This window comes from Bos taurus, chromosome 19 (genome assembly GCF_002263795.3).
Source record: "Bos taurus isolate L1 Dominette 01449 registration number 42190680 breed Hereford chromosome 19, ARS-UCD2.0, whole genome shotgun sequence".
NCBI classification, from domain to species: Eukaryota; Metazoa; Chordata; class Mammalia; order Artiodactyla; family Bovidae; genus Bos; species Bos taurus.
This window is the reverse complement of record NC_037346.1, coordinates 29510066-29537959: the sequence shown is the minus strand read 5'-3', so window position 1 is coordinate 29537959 and position 27894 is coordinate 29510066. Positions and strand designations below refer to the sequence as shown.

General features: G+C 40.7%; 1 protein-coding gene across 2 annotated transcripts; it reads left to right on the top strand.

Annotated features, from left to right (window-relative positions):
• The first annotated feature begins 1471 nt into the window (after positions 1–1471).
• On the top strand, positions 1472–27894 carry MYH2 (myosin heavy chain 2). Of its 2 annotated transcripts, none has more exons than NM_001166227.1 (40): positions 1472–1536; positions 1759–1801; positions 3249–3472; positions 3561–3704; positions 5241–5397; positions 6150–6177; positions 6261–6375; positions 6463–6555; positions 6958–7021; positions 7139–7237; positions 7656–7759; positions 8739–8877; positions 9245–9363; positions 9452–9601; positions 11233–11403; positions 11529–11838; positions 12298–12371; positions 13205–13292; positions 13381–13498; positions 14109–14232; positions 14321–14457; positions 15908–16163; positions 18770–19012; positions 19128–19304; positions 19385–19530; positions 19614–19704; positions 19791–20180; positions 21280–21406; positions 22083–22201; positions 22335–22531; positions 23237–23420; positions 23502–23667; positions 23767–23891; positions 24058–24366; positions 24453–24656; positions 25191–25316; positions 25406–25576; positions 25660–25764; positions 25884–25979; positions 27597–27894. In NM_001166227.1, exons 3-40 carry the CDS (start codon positions 3269–3271, stop codon positions 27747–27749), a joined length of 5823 nt encoding a protein of 1940 aa, NP_001159699.1. In that variant the 5' UTR covers positions 1472–1536; positions 1759–1801; positions 3249–3268; the 3' UTR covers positions 27750–27894. The 2 variants fall into 2 exon arrangements, with proteins under 2 accessions (NP_001159699.1, XP_010814355.1); XM_010816053.4 differs by having other exon boundaries at positions 1514–1614; positions 27597–27883.

The following is a 27894-nucleotide window of genomic DNA, read 5'->3' as shown; positions in this document are numbered from 1 at the left end:
TGTGCTGAGTGGAACCAAGAAGGGCATGTACTTAAGAGCCAGCTGAGAGTGTGGTGCTGCCAGCCGTAGGCAGGAGACCCCTGGAGTTTCTGGGAGGGCTGCTGTTCCAGGATGCCTGGAACAGGGCATACCGCCAGAGAGCTGCCAGCCAGCGCAGAGGTGCTGGAAGGCCAAGGGATTTTTCTGGTGGAGACAGTTCCAACTGGTAGCTCCAAATTCTGGACTTTGACTCTCTCAGGTACTTCTCTGTATTTGTGGCCGAGGTGCCCTTTCAGTGATGACCATCCTGCTACAGGATGAGTCCTCTAACACGTGAAGATTATGGCTTCATCACCTTTCGAAATACTTGACATGAAAAAGAGTTCAAGTGGATTCAAAATTTATTCTCATTATCCTTCAAATTTCAGCATTATACTTGTCAATCAAGGAAAAAGAGCTACAAATGTTTACAATTTCAACAGTTGTTTAAAAATATACACATATGTGTGTGTACACACACACACACATATAGTTTTATGTTAGCATAGCCTTTATGGGCAAAGTTACAATGGTAATTATCAGGAATGCACTTACTCCACATTCTCATTTACTATTTTTGATAAGGGAACATGTCATGGCTTCAAGTACAAAGTCAGATATAAACAAGTTTGATTCATGGCATCAAGCTGAAATTTCTCCTTAAAAGATTTTTCAAAATTATTTGGAAGTTTTAGACACATTCAGTATTTAATATATTCCTTAATGCCGTGTATATTTATTCTATTTATATCACATAAAGAAGTATAAAGACATGTTCTCACCATGGCTTGTACATATTAATACATAACCAAAGCACACCCCCATTTTTCTAGCACAATACCTAAACGTTATTTTTTCCCCAGTGTGTTGACATGAAAAACACTGGGGTGTGCGCCCAAAAAGCCCTTTGAAATATTCAGCTTTTCTCTTTTTCTGCAGGCAAGTCAACTGAGTAGGAGGACAGGAAACGAGTAAGGGTACACCCCAAACTACAAGAAGACTGGAAAAGAGGACTTTCTTTTTAAATCCTTGAGGGCATGGAGCTTAATTTTACAGGGCTGGAAGGAAAGGATCAACAGGTGAAAATTAACCCTCGCAAAATTAAAATAAATATTTGTATTTTATTTCTACCATTTAATCTGTCAAATATGAAAAGTGATGCAACAAGCCCGAAAGGCATGCCCAGCAAGGCCAGGAGGAATTTAAGAGAGAAGCCAGGTATTCTGGATGCCTGGCCACTGCCTGTATCCACCAGCATGAACCTTCCTTTCAGATCATCTTCTCAAATTATCCATAAGAGATTTATCCACATACTCAATAAGAAAAATATTTCTAATTATATCCAACCATTCTTAACATGAATGACAATTATGCGGGGACTCAAGATTGCCAAGACTTTTTTGCCAAACAATTCCTTTTGACTTAAGAAAGAAGAGGCAGCTGCATTGTTTCCATAGCTATCCATATAAAAGAGCCCTTGGAATGAGGCTGACTCGTCCTGCTTTAAAAAGCTCCAAGGTAAGTGGGAACAAGGACCAGACTCTCAAGAGGGACGCTAGCCGCACCACCCCGTGTCGGCTGCAGCTGCTGCCTAGGGTACTGCTCCTTCTGCACGTTTTATATCCATGGCTTTGGTTGCCCTCTGTTAACAACACCCAGTGTTGTAGCAAATGGAGTTTTTGGTTTGCTTTGTTTTCTTTTTGGTTAATTAATCAAGTGCTTTTCCTTTTTCTTTTATAGAACCGTCTCACTTCCAGGCTGCGTCTTCTCACTTGGTAACAAGGTAAGATTTGGACTAACCAGTCCCTGGAGAAGGCAAGAGCCTCTGGGATGGATGTGTGTCACTTAGCAACCTTTGAGAAAGTGCTTGTCTCAGTAAATACCTAACAACTGTATTTCAGGAAAGATGCAGGAGAGGGAGAAGGGGACGGAGAGCTTGCCTTTTAGAACAAGGCACATAGTCTTAGGACTCTGGCACTGGTGGGATGACATTTTAGCAAGGAAAAGTTTGTGAAAAGAATATCATTTCCGTAGGGGAAAAAAACATCTGCACTAAGATTCCCTGGTTAAAAATCTCAACTTTGTAAAAATGTGTCCTGCTTTTAGAATTCATTTAGCAAACACGATATCTAACAAGTAAGAAAAGAAGAACCTAGGAAAGCGGGCTGCTTTTACTTCTGTGAAGAGTTTTAAAAAGTCACCTTACCCAATGCTAGGTGTTATATGAAACCAGAACACTGAAATTTTTGTTACATAAATAATGAAGGTATTAGTCTGCCCACTACTACACACTGCATTTCTAAAGAGAGAGGCTGGTGGGTAGATGATTAAAGTGAGTTTCAAGTAACTCGATCACTTAATGACTGAAGTAGCATCCTCTGCCAAGCCTTTCATTCTACTGATGTCGCCGGTGATCTGCAGACAACACTGAATGGAACAGCCTGAGCCTGTGCCTTCGGAAGGAGATGTGGAACAGGAAAGTGAGCCTTCAGTGCAGAAGAATGAGGATAATGTTTGCTTTTATCCTCAATTAGTTTAACTGGGTTAAGCTGATTAACTGGATTTAATATGCAAAGAAATTATGCTAGAGAAATTCTACTAAGCACCTAACTCAAAAAAAAAAAAAAGATAAACAAAATTATAACGTGACCTCCTGCCAAATCCACTGAACATGAGCACTTCTGGCTGAACACCTAAAGGAGGAAATAAAGTTCTCATATTATATGGCAAAAAATGGAATTCTCTTACATTATAATAAATGACATTTTCTATCTTAGTCATAGCCTGAACTTGTTCAAATTGCTTTCTTACTCAAATTTTAACTTTCTCTCAAACTGTCTTCACGCTGTCTCATGGGCTGTGGATACAAAAGGCAACATTGTGATCCCTAAAGACGGAGATGCTGAGGCACAGAGGATCAAGGGCAACCCAAGGTCACAAGCTCCTTAGCAGCTTGTGAGGCTACCCCTCAGCTCTCTTATTAGAACATCAGTCTTGAAGGATGAAAGAAGGTAGCCCCGAGTCCACTGCTGGGTGCACAGTGACCCCAGATGCCTTTGAGTCCTGGTGATTTCTTATGATTATGTTTGCTTCAATAACTACAGCATGGAGTACAGTGCATCTGCCTGGTGAAATTTCCAACTGGGCCCATGAAATATCATCAAGGTAGAGATTTATGCGTATAGATGACAATTCAGAATCTCTAGTAAGAAATGCTTCATCGCCTTTAGGACCTCTGAGTTCAGCAGCCATGAGTTCGGACCAGGAAATGGCCATCTTTGGGGAGGCTGCTCCTTACCTCCGAAAGTCTGAAAAGGAGCGCATTGAAGCCCAGAATAAGCCTTTTGATGCCAAGACATCTGTCTTTGTGGCCGAGCCCAAGGAATCTTTTGTCAAAGGGACTATCCAGAGCAGAGAAGGTGGGAAAGTGACAGTGAAGACCGAAGGAGGAGCGGTGAGTAGTCCAGGAGCTGGCCACATGCTACTGATTATTTTGTTTGGCCACTTGGTTGACATAAGCAGTTATCCTTCCTGTTTACCAGACTCTGACAGTGAAAGAGGATCAAGTCTTCCCCATGAATCCTCCCAAATTCGACAAGATCGAGGACATGGCCATGATGACCCACTTGCACGAGCCTGCTGTGCTGTACAACCTCAAAGAGCGTTATGCAGCCTGGATGATCTACGTGAGTGCTCCCCAAACCCCAAAGTGGTTTTGACCACTAGACCCTGTCAGCTCACTGTACTACAAATGGGTCACAGACAGTGATTCACTGCACTTTCACTAGTAATGTAACTAACTAAGAGGTTCACGATTGCTACTGTAAGGCCCAACCCAACAGCTGGCACATAATCTTTTGTCTTCCCAGGCAAAGCCACTGTCCACATGGACTGGGTTTGCCACAGATCCCCTGAACAAACACGGTAGCAGCTACTGTTTACATCTCAACCACATGCCTGCGTCTCCCCTCATCCCCATTCCTGCTGCAGAATCATCCAGAGGAAAAACATAAACTTATGTTTCAACACTTAAAAGTAATGTTTTTAAAGACCAATTTTCAATCCCCCCAAATAACAGCAATTTGTATCTCTGTGTTCTGGTCCCTTCTGAGTGGAGCACTTCCTTGATGGAATATTGCCAACTTCCCCAGGCAGAGTTCAACCTTGTGTCCTGGTGTTTCTGCCCTGCAATAATGCTGACAATGTTTTTTCAGCATGAATCATTTACATGTCCATCTCCTACACAGACTGGGAATTCCTCAAGGAACAGTATCATATGTTCAAAGAAAAATAACGTTTATATTTCATTCTTAGGGCCTTGCAGAGACTTTTCACATAACACAAACTCAGTAATACTAATTGAATTTACTACGTTAGGTGGACATTTCTGTACAGTTTTGTGGTTGCTGCTTTGGCCCCACCACACAGCTTACAAGACCTTAGTTCCCTGACCAGGGATTGAACTCATGCCCCCTGCATCGGGAATTCAAAGACCTAACCATGGGACCATCAGGGAATTCTCATCATTTCTGAATGCTGTAGTCACTGCTGCTATTCAGCTGGACAACACCTAAACAGGTGTGCCTGTGATTAGTGTCAGAATCCATTCTGTTTGGTTGGCAGTTACCCTAGACCAGATGTCAAAAATATTGGAAATCCAGCTGTTGTAATCGTAATGTATCCCCATCATTCTGTGTTCTGTTTCTTCACAATTCAGGAGTGGTTTACAAATATTTCCCCAGTATTGCTGCATACCTTCATGTTTGCCTTTTTAAATGTCTGAATCATACTATCTTAAGAAGATTTTTCCATAGTTCACCTACCTATTTCATACTGTTGAGTACTTAGGTACCATAAATTCATTTTCCTAGATCATAAATTCATTTTCATGAATTTGAACTATCTTAAATATACTCCTATTTTCTAAACTATGGTAAAAATGTATTAAACATTTTTTAAAAAACCCACAATTTTGGATCTCCTACTGTGTGAAAATCACTGTGACAAATCCCAAGAGGAATAAGAATCTAAACTGTATGCCTCACCCTCAAGATTTTGCTATCTTGTTGAACCTTTCAACTAGTTTCCATGCTGATACCTTGAAGATGTGTAGACCACTTACTTAGAGTGTTCTTTTTCTGTTAAAATTCATTAAATAACTGAGCTGTGCAAATAACAGGAAAGGTGTCTGGTTAGTTATTCTTTGTTATTCGCTTGCATAGACCTACTCGGGCCTCTTCTGCGTCACCGTCAACCCCTACAAGTGGCTGCCGGTGTACAACCCTGAGGTGGTGACGGCCTACCGAGGCAAAAAGCGCCAGGAGGCCCCGCCCCACATCTTCTCCATCTCTGACAACGCCTATCAGTTCATGCTGACTGGTGAGTTGGATGTTTCCACGTGCATCTTTTTAGGAGATGAGACTCTAGGAGAGAGAGACTAACCACAGGAGAAAGAGACTCTACTCATCTCAACACACTCTTTGAGGTGGTCCTCTAAATGCCATTGCCCTTTTCCCAGAACCAACCAAAACATACTCCAGAGTATAAGGTGTATCTGGAATTAGAGCGGTCATACTATGAATCTTCCTGGAATGCTGTCTCAGCTAGACCATTCTAAGGCACAATGGCACCTTGGGGAAAGGACTGAGAGATTTCCTCTTCAGAGAGAGCAGAACATCAACATGAGCCTTTAGTTTTCCCTGAAAATACGACTAAGGCTATGTTTACTTCCAAAGCTACCACCTTTACTATACTGACTCCTTCTCCCACACTAAAAATATCTCTAATGCCTTTTTCCCCATTACTTTTTGTACTTACAATAAACATGCTACTAACTTGTCATCTAAATCCACCTGAAAACCCAAGTCCACTTGGTGTACATTTAGTGTGGAGTATAAAAAGAGAAAGCCTGCTGCTTCCTGGCAGTGTTCTGTTTCAGCGGTGGTCTGTAAGCTGATGCAATGGGGGAAGCCTCAGGGAGCAGGAGAGAGGGGAGCTGGAAAAGATGCTGGGCCTGGGGACCACCAACCCTCAGGATGCTGAAAAATACTAGCTTCATACCATTTTATTAATTTACCATTTACAAATATATTTAAAGACGGTATTGACTGCCTATAATTTCTCTTTTATAGACCGAGAGAATCAGTCAATCCTGATCACGTAAGTAGACTTGATGCTTTGTTTTCACGACTGCTATAGCTGCTGGCTTCGGGACCTCTACTGACTTGGTTTTTATTCAACAGCGGAGAATCCGGGGCAGGAAAGACTGTGAACACAAAACGTGTCATCCAGTACTTTGCAACAATTGCAGTCACTGGGGAGAAGAAGAAGGAGGAAATAACTTCAGGCAAAATACAGGTGGGTCTGATGGACATGTCAGAATCATGACGGAAAGGGTGCTCAAGAAGCCCCACGTGTGAGCACTGCTGTTGTGTTTCTCTGCAGGGGACTCTGGAGGATCAGATCATCAGTGCCAATCCACTGCTTGAGGCCTTTGGCAACGCCAAGACCGTGAGGAATGACAACTCCTCTCGCTTTGTAAGTCTCTTGGACATTACCATGGACACTACTCACTGGTCAAGATTTATGGGATGTTTGTGAATACATTCTCTGAGTCTTTTTCATTCCCATTATACCAGGGTTCTTTCCTTTTCCTCTAAGCACGTAATAATATGGATCCAAGCCTTGTCCAAAAAGAAATGTGACCCTATATCTGAGTTCTTATCTTTCATTACCTACAATTATTCACAGATTTTTAAATTAAAATTGTTTTATCTACAAAATAGGAGATACAGCTTTTTTTTTAAACCTGATACCAATAGTGTCTGAATTGATTTACTATTAAAACTTTAGCACTTAGTGCTAATGTTAGTGTTTTGAGTTTCTCAAAGATTTGATATGATTCAGAAACGAAGTAGTAATATTAACTTTTCCTTCAAGGGTAAATTCATTAGAATCCACTTTGGCACTACAGGAAAACTGGCCTCTGCTGATATTGAAACATGTAAGTGCCTGGATAGTCTTTACCACCATTTCTATTTCTTATGACCTACAACACTGAACAGAAATAAAATTTGCATTTCATATGAATTTTTCTTGTTTGTTATTAATTTCTTTTCAGATCTGTTAGAGAAGTCTAGAGTTACTTTCCAGCTTAAGGCTGAAAGGAGCTATCATATTTTTTACCAGATCACATCAAACAGGAAACCAGAACTAATTGGTAAGAAATGTCATCCTTTCTTTACAAAATTTATCTCACCTACACCTATCGATGCCTGGTCAACTTGGTATTCCATGGTGGAATTTTGTTAACTGTATACATTATCTTTATTTTGAAAATCGCTTTGTAAGTTTGATAGAAACTTATGTGTGCTCTTCATAAAAATTCAAAAGGAAAAACTGAAAACACCTCCAAATCTTATCACTATGAAACAACCACTATGAACACTTGGATGAAATCTTTAAATACATACAGTAACTAGGATCAGAGTTACATGCTCTTCCATCATCTACCTTTTTTACTGATCAATAATATATCCTGGCTTTTTCCATTCTAGTGCCTTAGAATTTGTCTCATAATCTCTCATTTTAATGAAGAGGATATTTCTGCTTACTTTTGCTTTCTTCCATTTACTTAGAGATGCTTCTGATTACCACCAACCCATATGACTACCCATTCATCAGTCAAGGGGAGATCAGTGTGGCCAGTATTGATGATCAGGAAGAACTGATAGCCACAGATGTAAGTAAAACACAAGAAAATTAGAATGATTATTTTGGACGGAGTGATGGTCCCTCTAGATAAACATTCAGTTTCCAGTAGAAATCACAAAACTTCAAAGATGGGCATGACCTGGAGTCAACAGAAAAGACTGGCATGTGCTCCTACATCTCACTTTCTCTTAATAGTCTTAATGATCTATCCTTTCTGAATTTCCCTAAACCATTTTTTAAAATCTGTGTGTGTGTGCTCAGTTGCTCAGTCGTTCCAACACTTTTGCGACCCCACAGACTGTAGCCTGCCAGGTTCCTCTCTCCATGGGATTATCCTGGCAAGAATACTGGAGCGGGTTGCCATTTCCTCCTCCAGGGGATCTTCCCAATCCAGCGATAAAACCTATGGGTCCTGCATTGGCAAGTGGGTTCTCTATTGCTGAGCCACCTGGGAAGCCTCGTAACAGTAATAAGTGCTCTTTTATTGGAGCACCCAATAAAAGAGCACCCCCCCACGCCTCCAGTTCCCTGCTATGGTTGCTTATTTTTCCTTTTCTTGTCTATCAGTCATTTTGAAACTGGCAATTTGATTCAAGTTAAACAATTTTCCTTTGAATCCAGAAAATAAGTTAAATGCAGAGTCATTATTCTCCCATTCTATATTTCCACTTACTCTAAGAATTTAGAAACAATCATTTGGATGACTTTATGTTATCTTTCAAGAATCTGTTCCACCTCTCAAAACAACAAGTTACATAACTATCCGTATTCTCTATTTTAAAATCTACTTTTGGCATCTTTAGAAGGTATGCACCTGTGATTCCCATGCTCTGTGCTGGCCTCTGACTGACCAGCTCCCTAGGTCTCGAATCTAAGGAGTTCCTTGCTCTGCAGCAGTACTGGCAGTTTCCTCGGTTTGACCAAAAAATCAGGAATCCAAATGTGAAGTATTGATAGTATGCATGTGGATCCTAACTTGACAGTTATTCTACTGGTTGTATTGGCAGAGTGCTATTGATATTTTGGGCTTTACTAATGAAGAGAAGGTCTCCATCTACAAGCTCACGGGGGCTGTGATGCATTATGGGAACCTGAAATTCAAGCAAAAGCAGCGTGAGGAGCAAGCAGAGCCAGATGGCACTGAAGGTACCAACCCAGTCACCTGCCTGACTTCACGTCTGCTTGAAAATGATGTTCTTAACTTGCTACCCTTGAGCTCTCCCGAGAAGACAAATTCATTTCCAAGAATTGCATTTGAAAGTAGACCTAGATAGGATATATGTGGCAGGGGTATTAGACACATGTTGCTACAATCTCTAAGTTCTTTGGGGAACACTACCCATAATAAAGGTCTTGAACTTATTGGGGGGTGAGTGGAGAAGGTAAGAATACTCAAAAGATATTCTTAAAACACTGCACAAAATGCCTGTAGCTTATTATTTTTGTTTTGTTTTTTTTTAAGGAAGTGGACTGCTGTGGGCAATAACATCATTCTATCCTTTCTTCCTTTCAGTGGCTGACAAGGCTGCCTACCTCCAGAGTCTGAACTCTGCTGACCTACTCAAAGCCCTTTGCTACCCCAGGGTCAAGGTTGGCAATGAGTATGTCACCAAAGGCCAGACTGTAGAGCAGGTAGGTACATAATTCAAATTCACCACCAGGGATGCAGGCATTTTACAGTCCTCTATTAACCTCAAGAAATACTCCTTTCTTTTTCAAGGTAACCAATGCAGTGGGTGCTCTGGCCAAAGCCGTCTATGAGAAGATGTTCCTGTGGATGGTCGCCCGCATCAACCAGCAGCTGGACACCAAGCAGCCCAGGCAGTACTTCATCGGGGTCTTGGACATCGCTGGCTTTGAGATCTTTGATGTGAGTTGGTAATCAGTTCATAAGGGGTTTTTACAATAAAGCAACGGATACTTAGTAAGAAGAAATTTGTGAATATTACAACCTTTTATTACCACTGTCACAAAGTTATGCTGAAATTTAAAAGAGAGTGAATGGGTAGCTACTAAATATTTATTGTAGTGGCAATTCCACTACTATGAGAAATAATCCACTTAATGAGGATGCTTTAACTCACTACATGATCTAAAGGGAGTCAGGAATTAGGTTGGTGTAATGAGAAGTCTAAAAATCCCACAATGCAAAGTGAAGTTAATATAAAACATCAAAATAAATCTGTGAAATGTATAATATGCTCTCAATATATGGTAGAGAAACCACTCAGAAACATATAGGCAGATGATAAGAGCTGAGAAAGTATCAGTAGTTTAGAAACAGCATTAATAAACTCAATGCAAGGAACTCTTAATTCTCAATGTGATATGGGGTAAAAATTCGAGTTTGATTATAAAATACATTTTTTCTTCCTTATAATTTTAAAGAAGCTTATTTTCTTCTAATTATAGACACAACACTTAGGCATGGCAGAAATCATTGAAAATCAAAGAAAAGAATTCCAGACTGATTCCACTATATGTGAAAGTCACTCTGAAAAGTCACTTTTCACGAGTGAAAGTCACTCGTGTCTGACTCTTTGCAACCTCATGGACTACAGTCCATGGAATTCTCCAGTCCAGAATAGTGGAGTGGGTAGCCTTTCCCTTCTCCAGGGATTTTTCCCAACCCAGAGATCGAACCCAGGACTCCCACATTGTAGGCAGATTCTTTACCAGCTGAGCTACCGGGGATTCCACTATATATATCCACTTAATGTCAACATTTTGGCTTTTCTTTTCCAAAAAAATATGAGTGTGTGTTAACATATTTTACATGATATTAGATACTTGATTTTTTTAAATCTCACATTAAAAAATAAAGGTGGTGATTATTGCTCCCTCGCAATGTTGACTATGACTGCTTCCACACAACAGAGAGAACATTCCAGTCAGCTTCTAATAGGTTGCAAATTAGCTGCTAAGTGAGTCAATAGACGGAGAAGGCAATGGCACCCCACTCCAGTACTCTTGCCTGGAAAATCCCAAGGACGGAGGAGCCTGTTAGGCTGCAATTCATGGGGTCGCTAAGAGTCGGACATGACTGAGCGACTTCACTTTATTTTTTCACTTTCATGCATTGGAGAAGGAAATGGCAACCCACTCCAGTGTTCTTGCCTGGAGAATCCTAGCGATGGTGGAGCCTGGTGGGCTGCCGTCTATGGGGTCGCACAGAGTCGCACATGACTGAAGGGACTTAGCAGCAGCAGCAGCAGCAGAGTCAATAGAAAATGCAAAAGATAAAGGAAATAATTACAGAATGATTAAGCAGGAACTCAGAAAAACACCTGAGTCAATTTAAGCAAGTACAAGAAAAAAGAATTACTAATGATTTAAGATTTTGGATAAAATGACTGCAGAGAAACAGTAGATTTCATAGGTCCCCAAGGATTTTGGTATCTATAATCTAAAGGCTATTCAATATACACTTTTGAATTAAAAGTCCTATATTTTAAAATGCCCAATATGCAGAGAGAAAAGTAAACCCATCTGTTTATTTAGTTCAACAGCCTGGAGCAGCTGTGCATCAACTTCACCAATGAGAAACTGCAACAGTTTTTCAACCACCACATGTTCGTGCTGGAGCAGGAGGAGTACAAAAGAGAAGGCATCGAGTGGACGTTCATTGACTTTGGGATGGACCTGGCTGCCTGCATCGAGCTCATTGAGAAGGTCTGTTTCAAGTTTCAGAAACTATGTTTTATGATGACTAAATTATTCATACATCTTGTTTAAGCCTATAGACAGAGAAAAATGCTTACATAGAGTTGTAACATTGTGTTGTGGGCTGCTTCCAGCCTATGGGCATCTTCTCCATCCTCGAAGAGGAGTGCATGTTCCCCAAGGCCACAGACATGTCCTTCAAGAACAAGCTGTATGACCAGCACCTGGGCAAGTCTGCCAATTTCCAGAAGCCCAAGGTGGTCAAGGGCAAACCTGAGGCCCATTTTGCCCTGATCCACTATGCGGGTGTCGTGGACTACAACATTACTGGCTGGCTGGAGAAGAACAAGGACCCCCTGAACGATACTGTGGTTGGGCTGTACCAGAAGTCTGCGTTGAAAACTCTAGCTTTCCTTTTCTCTGGGACTCCAACTGGTGACTCAGGTAATGCTCAAAAAAATCCCAATGTTTTCTCCTGATATTACAAAACATGGTGTTAGACTGAAGCTAGTGATATCCCAGCCCAGGACGAAGGGTTGTGGCCAAATCCACTGTGCCTCCAAGTTCTGAGGAAGCAGGCTGCATCATGACATTCACTCCAGCACTGATGAAGGCCCTGCTGCCAAGAGCCAGAAAGGAACTTTCAACATCTTAAGCAATGAAAAGGCTTGGCTTCTATCATTCTCTCCTGCTTCTTCCTCCATATCTGCTGCTTACTGAGTGTCACTGAGAAATGGATATGAACTTAATTGACATATAAGATTCATTAAGCCTCAAACAGACAGGCCAACTGCATTGAAAAAAATGCTCCATCTGAACACAGAAATCAACAAATGGGCAGCATATAGCCCTGTCAATTTAAAATTATATCTGAATGACATCTTTTCCGATTTTTTTCTCCAGAGGCAAGTGGTGGAACTAAGAAAGGTGGTAAGAAGAAGGGCTCTTCTTTCCAGACGGTGTCTGCACTTTTCAGGGTAAGGAGGAAATTGTTTTTGACACTCTCTTGTTACTTTGTGAATTTGTTTTTAAAAGCACAAGTCATTTAGGACAGGATTAACCTTAGCTAATGATTTCTGTTAATCGAGTTTTGGAGAGAAGAGCTTTAAATTACTTGGAAATTATTAGGTCATCTTTTGTGCTAAGCCAAATAGTAAAAAATATTTTATATGTTATAAAACGTAGTGCTCTGCTATTCATAATCTAATTGAGTTGTGGAAATAAGCAATGGTACATACCCAAAAAGACTAAGTCCTCAGTAGCTCTAATGAACATCTGACAGCTAGTCTTTAAGGAACCTAATATGGTATCCTTGCTCTTAATCTAGTCAATTCTCAATTGTAACTGGTAGGTTCCCCTTACAGATAATCTTTATGCCCCCAAAGCTGACAGAGTTGAAAAGGGGAAGCTATATTTATGAGAAGTAGACCAAATGCAGTGCAGGCATGTTTCCTTACTGGAGAACCATAGAGTTTAGCAGAAGAAAGGGTGACCATCTAGGATGGGAAGCCAATGGCTTTGTGAAGGCTTGTGGGTGGCCAGGGGCCAGGGCTGAGAGGACGATAGTGCTTGGATACTGAAAAGATTCAGCTGTCAAGACTGCTTTATGTGTGTAACTCCTGCAAACTCGAGTGGAACAAGAGGTACTAAGAAGGAAACTGCCTCTCAGGAGAAGCTTACCAAGGTGCTATCTTAAGTGAAAATGGTCCACAAGGGTCATTCAACTCAGATGGACACTGATTTTATAGACATTGCCAAGCTTTCATAAGCATGTCTAAAACTCAGATAACAGGGTTTCCTGATTTTACAGGAAAATCTGAACAAACTGATGACCAACCTCAGGAGTACCCATCCTCACTTTGTGCGGTGCATCATCCCCAATGAAACGAAGACCCCTGGTAAGACATTCCAGAGACGAAGAACAAAGCATGACTGCCATCCCTCCCTTTAATAAAACTCTGCAATAACATGAACATGTATTTGTAGGGGCCATGGAGCACGAGCTGGTCCTGCACCAGCTGAGGTGTAATGGCGTGCTAGAGGGCATCCGCATCTGCAGGAAGGGCTTCCCCAGCAGAATCCTGTATGCGGACTTCAAACAGAGGTCAGCCTCTCCTAATTATGGGGTGTCCTGGAGTTTTAGTGCAAGCAAAGCAATTTAGTAAAAAACATGCCTCTATTTGTTATTTTTAATTTGCCACAAAAAGTGTAAAAAGTTATAAGCCTCAAAGCACCTTTAAAATAAAGATACACCACCTGGTGGGTACTCTGTGGACTTTTCACTGGATATACCATGCTCCTAGCTTAGCTCACGGATGTCCACTGTAACTTCAATAATTAGGGAACATCATTTCTGAGTGCTTAATATATTGGGGTTATTTCATTTAATCCTTCCAAAACCACAGTAGAGATTAAGCACTACCAATAGCAAATGCATTTATTGGTCATCTACACATTAATGTGAACCAGATTATAGAATCCTTTCCTGAGAACAGGGTCTGATGAGGCAGAATGGAAAGTTGCAACTGCGCAGAAAGGTAAAATGGAATAAAAAGACAGCAGATAACTAGATTGGCCATCTACGTATACAATGTCCTTCTTGTGAAGAAAATAATTGTTTTAAAGCTCTGACTTTTAAAAATCAATCATTTATGTTAGCTACTTCTAGTCTCATCAATAAACCAAGTTTTAGAAAACTATATTTACTTTATCAGATACAAGGTATTAAATGCAAGTGCGATCCCTGAAGGACAATACATCGACAGCAAGAAGGCTTCTGAGAAGCTCCTTGCATCCATTGACATCGACCACACCCAGTATAAATTTGGTCACACCAAGGTAATGGTCTCTAAGGCCCACCTGGCACTGTGTCTGTCCCTTTGGAGTCTGTGTAAAGTTTCTGATCTGCAACTCTGGCCATACACAGGTCTTTTTCAAAGCTGGTCTTCTGGGGCTCCTAGAGGAGATGCGAGATGAAAAGCTAGCCCAGCTGATGACCCGAACCCAGGCCAGGTGCAGAGGGTTCTTGGCAAGAGTGGAGTACCAGAAGATGGTGGAGAGGAGGTATACAAATATATTGCTTATTTAGTCATACTTTCCTTCTTCAGAAACACATTTGAGGTGGCTTACAATTAAGACTCAGATATCACAAGTCTACCAGAGTAAGAGGGATGAATAAGAGTCTGATGCTAAACTGGAGATACACATACACCAAAGTACTTAAGGTAGCAATCACCATGGAATAAACTGAATGCTCGGGTAAAAAAGAAAAAGTAAGAAAATTAAAAAGAGAGAGAAGCATAATAAAAAAGAGAGAGAGAGATGTGTCAGTCTCATCTAACGAGAAAACATACCACTGAGCAAGCAGAGGCAAAATGTTGCCCCAGCATTTGGTTCTAACATGAATTTACTGGGTCGATAATTAAATAAGATATTGAACTGCAGAGCACACGTTTATTTTCAACAGCAGTTTTACATGAAATACAGAAACAACTTCTTTGTCTGATCACTTATATTATTGAATTATTATGATTTAAACTATTAAGGGCAAAATTGGTGAAAGAACTTTTTCAATAAGTTAATACAATTTCACCAAGGTATCTTACTTTTTAGTGATCTACTCTGATGCAGTGACAGTGCTCTAAGGCTACAGGTCAGGTGTCTCAAACTGTAGGACACATATGAATAGGATCCACAGAGAGAAATGTATTTTACACTGATCCCTGTATATGCATGCATACCTGTGTGTGTAAATACATAATTTACGTGAAACAGATTTTCTATCACCTGTAGTTCTGCTAATATTTTCTACTATATTTTATTTCATTAAAAATAAGTTTGGTATAACCCCCCTATACACACACACACACACATACACACACACACATATATATATACACTTGGGCAATTGACTATATATGAAGGCAATTTTTAAGAATAATTATATTAAAACAAATGTGATGATATTAAAGAATAGAATGCAAAAATCATACAACATTAAAATATAAAACCAGAGATTTTTCAAAGAAACTGAGTTTTTAATGAGTCTCTTTATCCTGCACCTCACACCTGGCAGGGGTCTGGTTCCCCCTTCGCTGCTCTCAGCGGTGTTCACATAGGAAAGTTTGCAAAGCACTGAAGCAGAGCAGTACTTCTCAAAGGGTGGTCCTTGGACCTGTATCATCAGCATCTCTTAAAAACTTGTTAAAAATGCACATTTTTGGCCCCATCTCATATCTGCTGAATCTGAATCTCTAGGGAAATAGCCCAGGAATCAGTATTTTAACAAGGTCTTAGCTGATTCTTATGCACACCAAAGTTTGAGAAGCACCAACGAAGAGAAATAAATGACTGATGAGTCCTTGACCACCATCCCCAAATACAATTTATTTCATTTGTGTTTTTGAAAGTGGTGAGGAACATGGTGGAAGGCAGAACCTCCAACTCTCATCACCAAGATTTCATCTCATTCCATCATCCACACAGCATCTAATTTGCATTGGTTAAATTTCAGGGAGTCCATCTTCTGCATCCAGTACAACATCCGAGCCTTCATGAATGTCAAGCACTGGCCCTGGATGAAACTGTTCTTCAGGATCAAGCCCCTGCTGAAGAGTGCAGAGACGGAGAAGGAGATGGCCACCATGAAGGAAGAGTTCCAGAAAACCAAAGATGAACTGGCCAAGTCAGAGGCCAAAAGGAAGGAACTGGAGGAAAAAATGGTGACTCTCTTGAAAGAAAAAAATGACCTACAGCTCCAGGTTCAATCTGTGAGTACCCTCTGTGCTGAATGCACCATGTCAGTGACTTCAATTGCACCATTTTCTTGACTTCACAAACACCTTGGATTTACAAATGGCCTTTTCTTGAAAAAGAATATTTCCAATTGCTTTTTTCAGTATTTCACTTAACTTTCAACATTCCTATGAAGAAGGCAAGAACTACTTCCAAATTGCAAATGGGAAATTGAAGAATTTATTTAACAATGTCACAAATTTAACAGCCATGAAGGAAGCAATTTAAAGGCAAGCCCTCAAATCTCAGTCATTTTTCTGAGAAAATGACTGCTTTAATGCTTCAACCCAGCCTGAAAAGTGGAGCCCTATTTTCTGAATACACATGTATAAGATTGCATTTAAACTCAAAAAAGACAGTCATTCTTATTTCTCTCTGGATCTCTTTTTCCCAACCCCCAGGATTTAGCCCAACAAATTGACTTGCAGTTATTTGAACTGAACTACCAGGGTAAAAGGCAGAGCTAGTGAACCCTGTGATTCTTCCTTTGATACAGATCCCGAGTTCTTAAGGTCTCTCCTCTGTTTATTGATTCAAGAAGAAGCTGAAATCAAAGTGGGACAGGCTTGGCATCAACATTCTGGCCAATTACAATCTCCCATTTCCTTAGTCCAAGTCAAGCAAGCCCAACAATGTCATGAAGAAATCCATAAAAAGGATAGCTTTCTTAAAATTTTTAAGCTATTTTCAACTTTTCCTATTGACAAATTAACTTATATGAGTTACATTTTCCTTAAAGCACAGTATCACAGCCTCTTCATTTTAACCTCTCTTCATAGGTATTATCGTTAGTCAGTGAGTAAATATGTACTAAGCGTATCACTTGAAAGCAAAGGAACCCTGAAAAGTCCCCATTATCATTCATTCAAGCATTTTAAAAACTTAAGATATAAACAAACACTGAGAAGTTAAAGAAATTCCCCAGATCAGAGTAATCTAATAAGTCAGTGGCTGAACTGATTTTTATGAGTCCTTTAGTCATTTATAAAAACCTTATTGAGTTATATAGTTTCTCAAAATTACAAGTTCTGACATACTCTAAAATTCCTTTTGAGACTAATTCTTAAAATGGAAAAGGAAACCTTGGACAATTATAGAACTGTTATGGCCTATCAGCCTGGTAGGCTGCAGTCCATGGGGTCGCTAAGAATCAGACACGACTGAGCGACTTCACTTTCACTTTTCACTTTCATGCGTTGGAGAAGGAAATGGTAACCCACTCCAGTGTTCTTGCCTGGAGAATCCCAGGGACGGTGGAGCCTGGTGGGCTGCCGTCTATGGGGTCGTACAGAGTCGGACACGACTGAAGCGACTTAGCAGCAGCAGCAGCAGCCCAAATACAAAGGGGGAGAACAGCGTGGAGAAAGTGATTTGTTTTCTCTGCAACTTCCTTGAACTTCTAGATGTTTATGGATCTTAAATCACAGTGTGTACAGCTGATAACGGATAGTACTCTACATCAGTTTTTACTGAATTATTGTTTGTTATTGATCTCTAAAATGAGACTTGCTCTTTCCAATCCATCTCCATAGTCAGTGCGCATCATATAACGTTCGGGTTGCTGCATCAGCACTTAACTTGCTCTACCTGCCCCCAATTCTCTCCCTCCATCCAGCCTGCTCATTGCTATGCCTGAACCAATCATTTTACAACTGCTTTCATCAACTCTGAAATGTAATTTATGAGACTGTCTTTGATTTGAAGTGAACTGAATTGGTTTGGTATAATTTACTCATCACAAAATCATATATTTTTTCCTGCTGATTAAGATTGGTCTCTTCTGTCAAGTTGGGGTGGTATAATAACTCCTTCCTTTAGATTACAGAAGGGAAAAGAGCTGTTTTGCTGTCCCCATTCCCTTCAAAGCTATCCTGAAGTCTCTTCTCTTGTCCCTAGAGAATCACTCAGCTACTGTCCTATATTACCATGCTTACTACCTGCCTGTGTGCAGCACACTTTCTTCTTTTATGTATCCAAAGACTGATATGGAGGCTCACTGATGAATGTATCTATCAATTTCTCTCTCTTTTCCATCCACCCCCAACTCTCTTAAGTAGAAACATATGTTGCTAGGAATTTGATTACTTAATGCCTCAATTAGAATTTAAAGTATCATAACCAGGATCATCCTCCAAGACTACAAAGGGAAATAATTTGCTAGTAGTGGCTACATCTGGAAACTTCTGAATGCTTTCCCTTCTCCTGATCCTTCCCCCAATAAGTTCATTTCTACAAAACCAAGTCCTATCCATCTCTCAAAGCCCAACTCAAATGCCACTTCATTCATTAAATCATATCTGAAACAACTTCTCTGATCTTTTATGTCACTAATTGCTTTCTGAATTAATCGTAGCTTGTTGGGGTTAAGCTTTCTAACCTACTGTAGAATATACTCTTCTAAATGAACAGGACAATACCTGATACATTTTGTTTTTCCCAAAATGTGGAGCATCTGGCAATCACACATGACAAGTGGTTCATAAAAGTTTAATCCAAAGAATTAATGGGGGAGATTTATACCATTATCATTGTATAATACTTCATTCTTACTTCCCAATTTTGATTTTGCTTTCAACTCAAGGAAGCTGAAGGCTTGGCTGATGCAGAGGAAAGATGTGACCAGCTGATCAAAACCAAAATCCAGCTGGAGGCTAAGATCAAGGAGGTGACTGAGAGAGCAGAGGATGAGGAAGAGATCAATGCTGAGCTGACGGCCAAGAAGAGGAAACTGGAGGACGAATGTTCGGAACTAAAGAAAGACATAGACGACCTTGAGCTGACACTGGCCAAGGTTGAGAAGGAGAAACATGCCACAGAAAATAAGGTATGAAACATACAAGGAAAGTTTATGTTTTTATCATTACTAGGCAATACAAGCAAAAAACGGAAGCCACCAAAATGTAACATGTAATGAATGCAAAGTGTTTTTACTTCCTAAGGTGAAAAACCTCACAGAAGAGATGGCAGGTCTGGATGAAACCATCGCCAAGCTGACCAAGGAGAAAAAGGCCCTCCAGGAGGCCCACCAGCAGACCCTGGATGACCTGCAGGCAGAAGAGGACAAAGTCAACACTCTGACCAAAGCTAAAACCAAGCTAGAGCAGCAAGTGGATGACGTAAGTCTAGGATTGTCAAGGAAATTTTCTTTGAAAGGAAGCTAAGCAATTCTTTTTGACTCAGCATTATTTGTATTTAGCTTGAGGGGTCCTTGGAGCAAGAAAAGAAACTTCGCATGGACCTAGAGAGAGCCAAGAGGAAACTTGAAGGTGATCTCAAGTTGGCCCAAGAGTCCATAATGGACATTGAAAATGAAAAACAACAACTTGATGAAAAGCTCAAAAAGTAAGTATGAAAGAATTGTTTATGGACTTGCTTCCAATGTTGACTATGGACTCAACTGTTATCCTTTACTACTTTTCAAAAAGGAAAGAGTTTGAAATCAGCAATTTGCAAAGCAAGATTGAAGATGAACAAGCACTTGGCATTCAACTGCAGAAGAAGATCAAAGAGTTGCAGGTAAGTTCATATTTCTATCAGTCTGGCTCAAAGAGCCATAGTTATAAGCATAAAGGAGCTCACAGTGAGCTTCTCCCCACCTCCAGGCCCGCATCGAGGAGCTGGAGGAGGAGATCGAGGCCGAGCGGGCCTCCCGCGCCAAGGCAGAGAAGCAGCGCTCAGACCTCTCCCGGGAACTGGAGGAGATCAGCGAGCGGCTAGAAGAAGCCGGCGGGGCCACTTCCGCCCAGATTGAGATGAACAAGAAGCGGGAGGCCGAGTTCCAGAAGATGCGCAGGGACCTGGAGGAGGCCACCCTGCAGCACGAGGCCACGGCGGCCGCTCTTCGCAAGAAGCACGCGGACAGTGTGGCTGAGCTGGGGGAGCAGATTGACAACCTGCAGAGGGTCAAGCAGAAGCTGGAGAAGGAGAAGAGCGAGATGAAGATGGAGATCGACGACCTTGCTAGCAATGTGGAAACGATCTCTAAAGCCAAGGTACTGCCGAGTCTGAGAAATTGTTATTAACAGCAATGACCCATTATGTGCACAGTCTGCATAGGGCCTTTACACACAGGTGATTTGTTCTTTGCAGTAATCCAGGAGGTAAACAAGAAAGATACCAGTATTATATTATTTCCACTCAATCATAGGAAGAAACTAAAATTCAAAGAAGCTGAGCATATTAACCCCACCACACTATTAACATAGGACAACATCTGCAGCGAACCAGGCTGTCCGTGTTCTCTAGCACTTCAACTGGGGAACACAGGTCTCCAAAATTCTCAACTATCCAACATGCAGTTTCACTGTACATAAGTAGGCAGTGAAGTATTTATAAATGCTTTTTGAAAATATGTCACTACATTTTTCACAAAATCTTTAGTACATGATCTTTCATTTTTTTATCACAGGCAGACCTCAGAGATATTGCAGGTTTGGTTCCAGACCACCACAATGAAGCAAATATCAAAATAAAGCAAGCCACTCAAATTCCCTGGTTTCCCAAGGCGTATAAAAATGATGTTTACACTATAATGTAGTCTATTAAGTGTGCAACAGCATTATGCCTAAAAAAAAATGCATCCCTTCATTTAAAAATACTTTCTTGCTTAAAAAAAAAAAATGCTAACCATCATCTGAACCATCAATGAGTCACAGTGCCAACATCAAAGATCACAGATCACTGAAACAAATATAATAATGAAGAAAAGCTTGAATACTGTGAGAATTACCAAAATGTGATACAGAGACATGAAGTGGGCCAATGCTATTGGAAAAATAGTGCTGATAGACTTGCTGGATACAGGGTTGCCCAAACCCTAAATTTGTTTTTAAAAAAAAGTGATATCTGGGAAGAGCGATAATACAAGGAATGCCTGGAATAATGAATGAAGCTTCACAATTAGCTTTTTAAAACTCCCAATGTGTGTCTTCACCTTAGGACAGCAATCATATTATACAAGATAAAGAAAAAATTCCTATATATTACATACAAGATAATTTACTTTATATGTCAAAATAAATCTTTTTCTATTTTAGAAGAAATGGTAGCTGTCAATGTCTGCACTTGCTTCTTCCACTTTTCCTCTCACAGGGAAACCTAGAGAAGATGTGCCGAACTCTGGAGGACCAAGTGAACGAGCTGAAATCCAAGGAGGAGGAGCAGCAGCGGCTGATCAATGACCTGACAACCCAGAGGGGACGCTTGCAGACTGAATCTGGTAACTCTCTCCTCCTCCATGAGGCCTAAAAGTGGAGATGATGTGGTCTAAAACAACTGATATGTGAGAGCCTAATAAAAGCAACTGAGAACATGTGATTCACCGGACAGTTCAGACTCTCCCCCACGTACAAGGTTACTTAGGGATGATGCTGAGGTGAAGACTTCCATAGGACTGGGCCAAGCTCTGCTCCACAAAGGCCTTGAGGATTTGGCCACATAGAAGGGATGCCTGGGGCCAAGGGTTTTTCCATCATGGGTCCAGGGCTTCTGTTTTAGATCGTGCTTCCTTTTAGCTAAACCAGAATGAACCAAATTCCTGCATAGGGCAATGGATAACCCAGTCTCTCAAAAGTCTTATGAAACAGGGCCAATGTGGAATTAAAAAGTTTAACTCCCTTCTTTGACAGTTATTAACAGGTTTTGTACAATAATGTAACCCGAAAGAATCAGTTATGGAGAGGACAAAGAGAAGTTAAGCTGCATTTATTCATTTAGGTTATTTTCACCATAAAAATCAGAAAATTGACATCAAGCATGATGATGTCAATAGAGAATTCAACCACCCGAGCACTCAACTGAAAAGGGGGTGTTGAGATTTTCAACTTATTTCTCATACAGTCTTGCAAAACCTTTTCTTCGCTTTAACAAGTGGTGCCATATCATTTGCCTATCAGGTGAATTTTCACGTCAGCTAGATGAGAAAGAAGCTCTGGTGTCTCAGTTGTCAAGGGGCAAACAAGCATTTACTCAACAGATTGAGGAATTAAAGAGGCAACTTGAAGAGGAGATAAAGGTAACTAGATAAGACTCATTTCCCCCTACCCTGACCCTAATTGGAGTCCATTATACCAACTTTTACAGGGTTTTGAAGCTTAAGAATTAAACACTAAGTATTCAGTAAAATGAACATATAACTCTCTTCGCAGGCCAAGAATGCCCTGGCCCATGGCCTGCAGTCAGCCCGTCATGACTGTGACCTGCTGCGTGAACAGTATGAGGAGGAGCAGGAATCCAAGGCCGAGCTGCAGAGGGCGCTGTCCAAGGCCAACACCGAGGTGGCCCAGTGGAGGACCAAGTATGAGACAGACGCCATCCAGCGCACGGAGGAGCTGGAGGAGGCCAAGTATGTGCTCAGATATAAGAGAATGTGCAGAGAATGTTGAACATTGAATCACAGAAACAGAACCTTTGAGGATTCAGTGAATTAACTCACAAACATTCATTAATTAGCTCCTATCTGCCAGGCATTATCAGCCCCTGAGAACAGGATATGAATAAAGCAAACACCATCACTGACCTCTGAGCCTAAAATCTAGTTAAAAAGAATAACTCACACAGATAATCAGCCTTATTGCTGGCTGTCAGGCACACCAAGCTCATTGATGCTTCAGGAATTTGTTAGCCCCTCTTGTGTCTGGAACAACCTCCCCCCGCCAGATCTCCCTCTGGCTCTCTCTGACTTCTTTTAGATCTTGACTCAAACATTACCTCCTCAGAAAGGACTTCCCTGAATATCTAAGAATAGCTGCCCACTCCTTACTCCATTTTATCTTCCTTCACTGCACTTTACATCTGCAATAAGTCGCTATGCATTTTCTGACTTGCTTATTGTTTATCTCTCTCTTCTTTGGAAGCTTCATGAGGCAGGGATCTTTTCTGTCCTATTCGCTGCAGTGTACTCAGCATCTGGTTCATAAAAGGAGCTCATCAATATTTTTTTGAATGAAGGAGATTTTTAATATGAAGTTCCCCACACTTTTCAGCACGGTAACAGTTCATAATTCTCGGTTTGGTTTCCCTCTCTCTACAACCATGTGTAATCTTCAAGGAAGAAACTGGCCCAGCGTCTGCAGGCTGCTGAGGAACACGTGGAAGCTGTGAACGCCAAATGCGCCTCCCTTGAGAAGACCAAGCAGAGGCTCCAGAATGAGGTTGAGGACCTCATGCTCGATGTGGAGAGGACAAACGCTGCCTGCGCAGCCCTGGACAAAAAGCAAAGGAACTTTGACAAGGTAACTTCTGCACAGCCTCCGGCCTCCACCACTGTTCTCTGTCCTTTCCAGCCACGTAACCTCTTTTGGTGTGTGTTTCAGATCCTGGCAGAATGGAAACAGAAGTATGAGGAAACCCACGCCGAGCTCGAGGCAGCTCAGAAGGAGGCCCGCTCTCTGGGTACCGAGCTGTTCAAGATGAAGAATGCCTACGAGGAGTCCTTGGATCAGCTAGAAACTTTGAAACGAGAGAACAAAAACTTGCAGCGTGAGTCCCTTTCACTTTGAATAGTTTTCATGCCTTAGAGGTACCTTTCTCTTCTGTTTTCTGTCTGATCAAGTCTCTTCCCGTCTTTCACCCAAACAGAGGAGATCTCTGACCTCACGGAGCAGATCGCAGAAGGAGGGAAACGTATGCATGAACTGGAGAAAATAAAGAAGCAAGTGGAACAAGAAAAGTCTGAAATTCAGGCTGCTTTAGAGGAGGCAGAGGTATGAGTCAAAAATGTACATTGTAAACAAATTCAGAAAAGAATTAGGACTAGCCACATACACTGAACAGAGGAATAAATGGCACAAAATTAGCCGAAGGAAAGGTGTGCAGAAAAGCTGCTAAATGTGTCCATTCCTGCTAACGTCATCCCTTGCTGTTGTTAAGGCATCTCTTGAACACGAAGAGGGCAAGATCCTGCGTATCCAGCTGGAGCTGAACCAAGTCAAGTCTGAAATTGACAGGAAAATTGCTGAAAAGGATGAGGAAATTGACCAGCTGAAGAGGAACCACATTAGAGTCGTGGAGTCCATGCAGACCATGCTGGATGCTGAAATCAGGAGCAGGAATGACGCCATCAGGCTCAAGAAGAAGATGGAAGGAGACCTCAATGAAATGGAGATCCAGTTGAACCATGCCAACCGCATGGCTGCTGAGGCCCTGAAGAACTACAGGAACACTCAAGCCATCCTCAAGGTAAATGGGTTCAGGAGATGGTCCCAGTACAGGTGGGTGACTGCAGCCCTGAGAACAAGGTGTCTCAATGATCGTTCATTCCACAGGATACCCAGATCCACCTGGATGATGCTCTGCGGGGCCAGGAGGACTTGAAGGAGCAGCTGGCCATGGTGGAGCGCAGAGCCAACCTGCTGCAGGCTGAGATCGAGGAGCTGAGGGCCACCCTGGAGCAGACAGAGAGGAGCAGGAAGATCGCAGAGCAGGAGCTCCTGGATGCCAGTGAGCGCGTCCAGCTCCTGCACACCCAGGTAAGATTCAGCACAAAGAATTCACCTTCAGTAAATGCCTATGACCCAGAAAAGATAAACTTGAATTTTTTATATAACAGTCAGGTTTTATACTTCTACCAAATTTTCACTGCATTATTGAGAAATCTTTCGCTATTTCATCTTGCATGTATTATTAGTGATTAACTTCTTAAAATATTCTAAAACTTGCCATATTCTTTTGTGTTAGTATCTTTATTGACCCTGGCTATCAATATTGACATTTTTATTGTGGTAAAAGAAATACTTGAACATGTTATAATTTTATCCTTGTGAGTAGTTTCACTGGTAAACGGCAGTTTAAAATTATAGAGATATTTGGTCTAATTATAAGAAATGTACAAAGATGCTAAATATTCTATAACATTTCTATTTTAATTAATTGTACTACATAACAGAATAATATTCAAGAGCATTTGACTTCCAAATTTTTATCTGAAATTTTTATCAAACAGTGGCCACCACTACGTACTTTGGTAACATGATTAAAAGAGCATATAACTTACTTTCAAACAGAACACCAGCCTGATCAACACCAAGAAGAAGCTAGAGACAGACATCACGCAAATCCAGGGAGAGATGGAGGACATTCTCCAGGAAGCTCGCAACGCAGAAGAGAAAGCCAAGAAGGCCATCACTGATGTGAGCAGAGGGCCACACCGGGTCGTCAAGCTAGAATCTTGATGGGCTGTCTCACCTTCCTCAACTAGCTTTATTTTACTGCTAATTAGGCAGCCATGATGGCTGAGGAGCTGAAGAAGGAGCAGGACACCAGCGCCCACCTGGAGCGGATGAAGAAGAACATGGAGCAGACGGTGAAGGACCTGCAGAACCGTCTGGATGAGGCTGAGCAGCTGGCCCTGAAGGGCGGGAAGAAGCAAATCCAGAAACTGGAGGCCAGGGTGGGTCTCCCAGTATCTATCTATTTCCATTTATTCCCAGTGCCTTAGTGGATCAAAGTTCTTAAGCGCCTACTCCTTTGCAGGTGCGTGAGCTGGAAGGAGAGGTAGAGAGTGAGCAGAAGCGCAATGTGGAAGCTGTCAAGGGTCTGCGCAAACACGAGAGGAGAGTGAAGGAACTCACTTACCAGGTGCAGCAACAGTTTCTATCAGCTAAGCACTCCTTGTATATATAGGAAATGCTCCCATGTCATGACACAACAGTAGTGTGCTTTTGAACTAAGACTCTGTGGTTTGTATCATCTTTCAGACGGAAGAAGATCGGAAAAATATTCTCAGACTTCAGGACTTGGTAGATAAACTTCAGGCGAAAGTGAAATCTTACAAGAGACAAGCTGAGGAGGCTGTAAGTATTCTTAAGACAAAGGGAAGAAAGTCCTCTGTTAAGAAAAACTCATAAGTACTTAGATTTACTATTTAACTGTAGTAAATAAGCTGTCTGCATTATAGAAGACTGAGTACTTCTTAAAAATATTTGTACTTTTTTTTAATTTTTAAAGTTGACCTTCTATCCACAAAGAAACCTCAAAAAAATCTCAAAGCAGAAATAATACATTCTCTAGCCCTAGTGTGATAAAGTTGTAAAGTGATGAGAAAATATCAAGAAAAATTTCCAAGTATTTAAATGTTAAAAAACTGACTTTCCTAAAAAATTTTTGGATTAACTTGAAATAAAAACACAATTACTGAATAGTTTTTAACTGTAAATAAAATTTCATGGAAGATGAGACTTTTATAAACCTTGAATGTAGTCTGAGCTGTCCTTGAAGGACAATTCATTTCTTTATATGCTTTCATTATGAATCAAAAATAAAAATAAATGAAGAAACTGACAGTCCAATCAAGAAGCTAAAAATAATAGTAAAATAATGAAGAGGTACTGTTAAAGGTAATATAGAAATGAATGAATGAGTATATCCTATTTCCAACAGCTAATCTCAGTAATATCTTGGGAATTAATAAAAATAAATATATAATCAAATAAAAAGTGAGTGAAAGTAAAAACTCACAACATTACAAATGAGAAAGGGGACAAACCATATCAGGAAGAAGATTATTTTTTTAAATGCAAAATATGTAACTATCAAGGTGGTTGAAATCTTAAATAAGAGAATATAAATTATTAAATTGGCTGAATAAGTTACTTCAGAATTCCTTCTGCAAATGAACTCATTCCAGATAAGTCTTTCAAATTTTGAAGGAACAGATAATCCCTGAGCTATGTAAGCCACTTCAGAGCATGGGAAAAGATGAAAAGCTTTCCAAATCATTTTAAGAAGCTCGCATAACCCTCATACCAAAACCTGTCCAAAAGAGAACAGGGGTGGGGAAAGACACTAAAGGCAGTTTTATTCATGAGTATAGTTGTAGTGAAGATAAATTACTAGGTCACTGAAACCCGTACTTTATTAAGTAAATTGTCCATCAGTGATTAAATATATTTAATTCCTACAAACTAAGGATTACTTAATATTAAGGAGTCTGTCAACAGAATCATTACATACAAAGTAGGAGGGAAAAAGTGATTGCTTTGAAATGTGCCAAAATAACATATGATAAAATCCAACATTTATTTCCACTTAAAGAAGCTATTAAGAAATGCATCCTTAGTGATGAAGAATATCTAACTCAAGCGAACAGTCGTCATCTTCCAGCAAGCATTAACAAGCATGATTTTATCCTTGCCTTCTTTCCTGCTTTTATATTATTTCTTGCTTTACTTGTGGTACATATTTGTTACCCTGTTTTGGTTGCAAAAGTAGAGCTGCAATTCTTTATGAAGCATAAAGCCCCAGATAAATCTTAATTTCAATGATAAGCAAAGTCCAGGAGGTGGTAGGATAATAATGTCTCCTGTTGAGTATTCTAACTTTGTAGATGCCAAGTCCTTTCTTTCCTTAGGCCTACAGAGTCTATGAAGATGCTCAGTATGCATTCCTTACAATTCCATTTTTATTCTCAGGAGGAACAATCCAATACAAATCTATCTAAATTCCGCAAGCTCCAGCATGAGCTGGAGGAAGCCGAGGAAAGGGCTGACATTGCTGAATCCCAGGTCAACAAGCTGCGGGTGAAGAGCCGGGAGGTTCACACAAAAATCATCAGTGAAGAGTGATCGTGTCCTGATGCTATGGGATGACTGAAGAGAGGCACAAAATGTGAAGTCTTTGGTCATTTCTCTCTGTAATTATCATCTATCCTACTCTACTGCAAAGGAAATAAAGAGCATAGGGCACTGTATAAGCAATACCCTTAGACTG

Excerpts from the sequence above, each read along its gene's own strand:
- MYH2 (NM_001166227.1), top strand. The coding sequence starts at position 3,269 with ATGAGTTCGGACCAGGAAATGGCCATCTTTGGGGAGGCTGCTCCTTAC. Across the intron at positions 5,398-6,149 it reads CTATCAGTTCATGCTGACTG|ACCGAGAGAATCAGTCAATC; the intron begins GTGAGTTGGATG and ends TCTCTTTTATAG. Across the intron at positions 24,367-24,452 it reads ACACTCAAGCCATCCTCAAG|GATACCCAGATCCACCTGGA; the intron begins GTAAATGGGTTC and ends TTCATTCCACAG.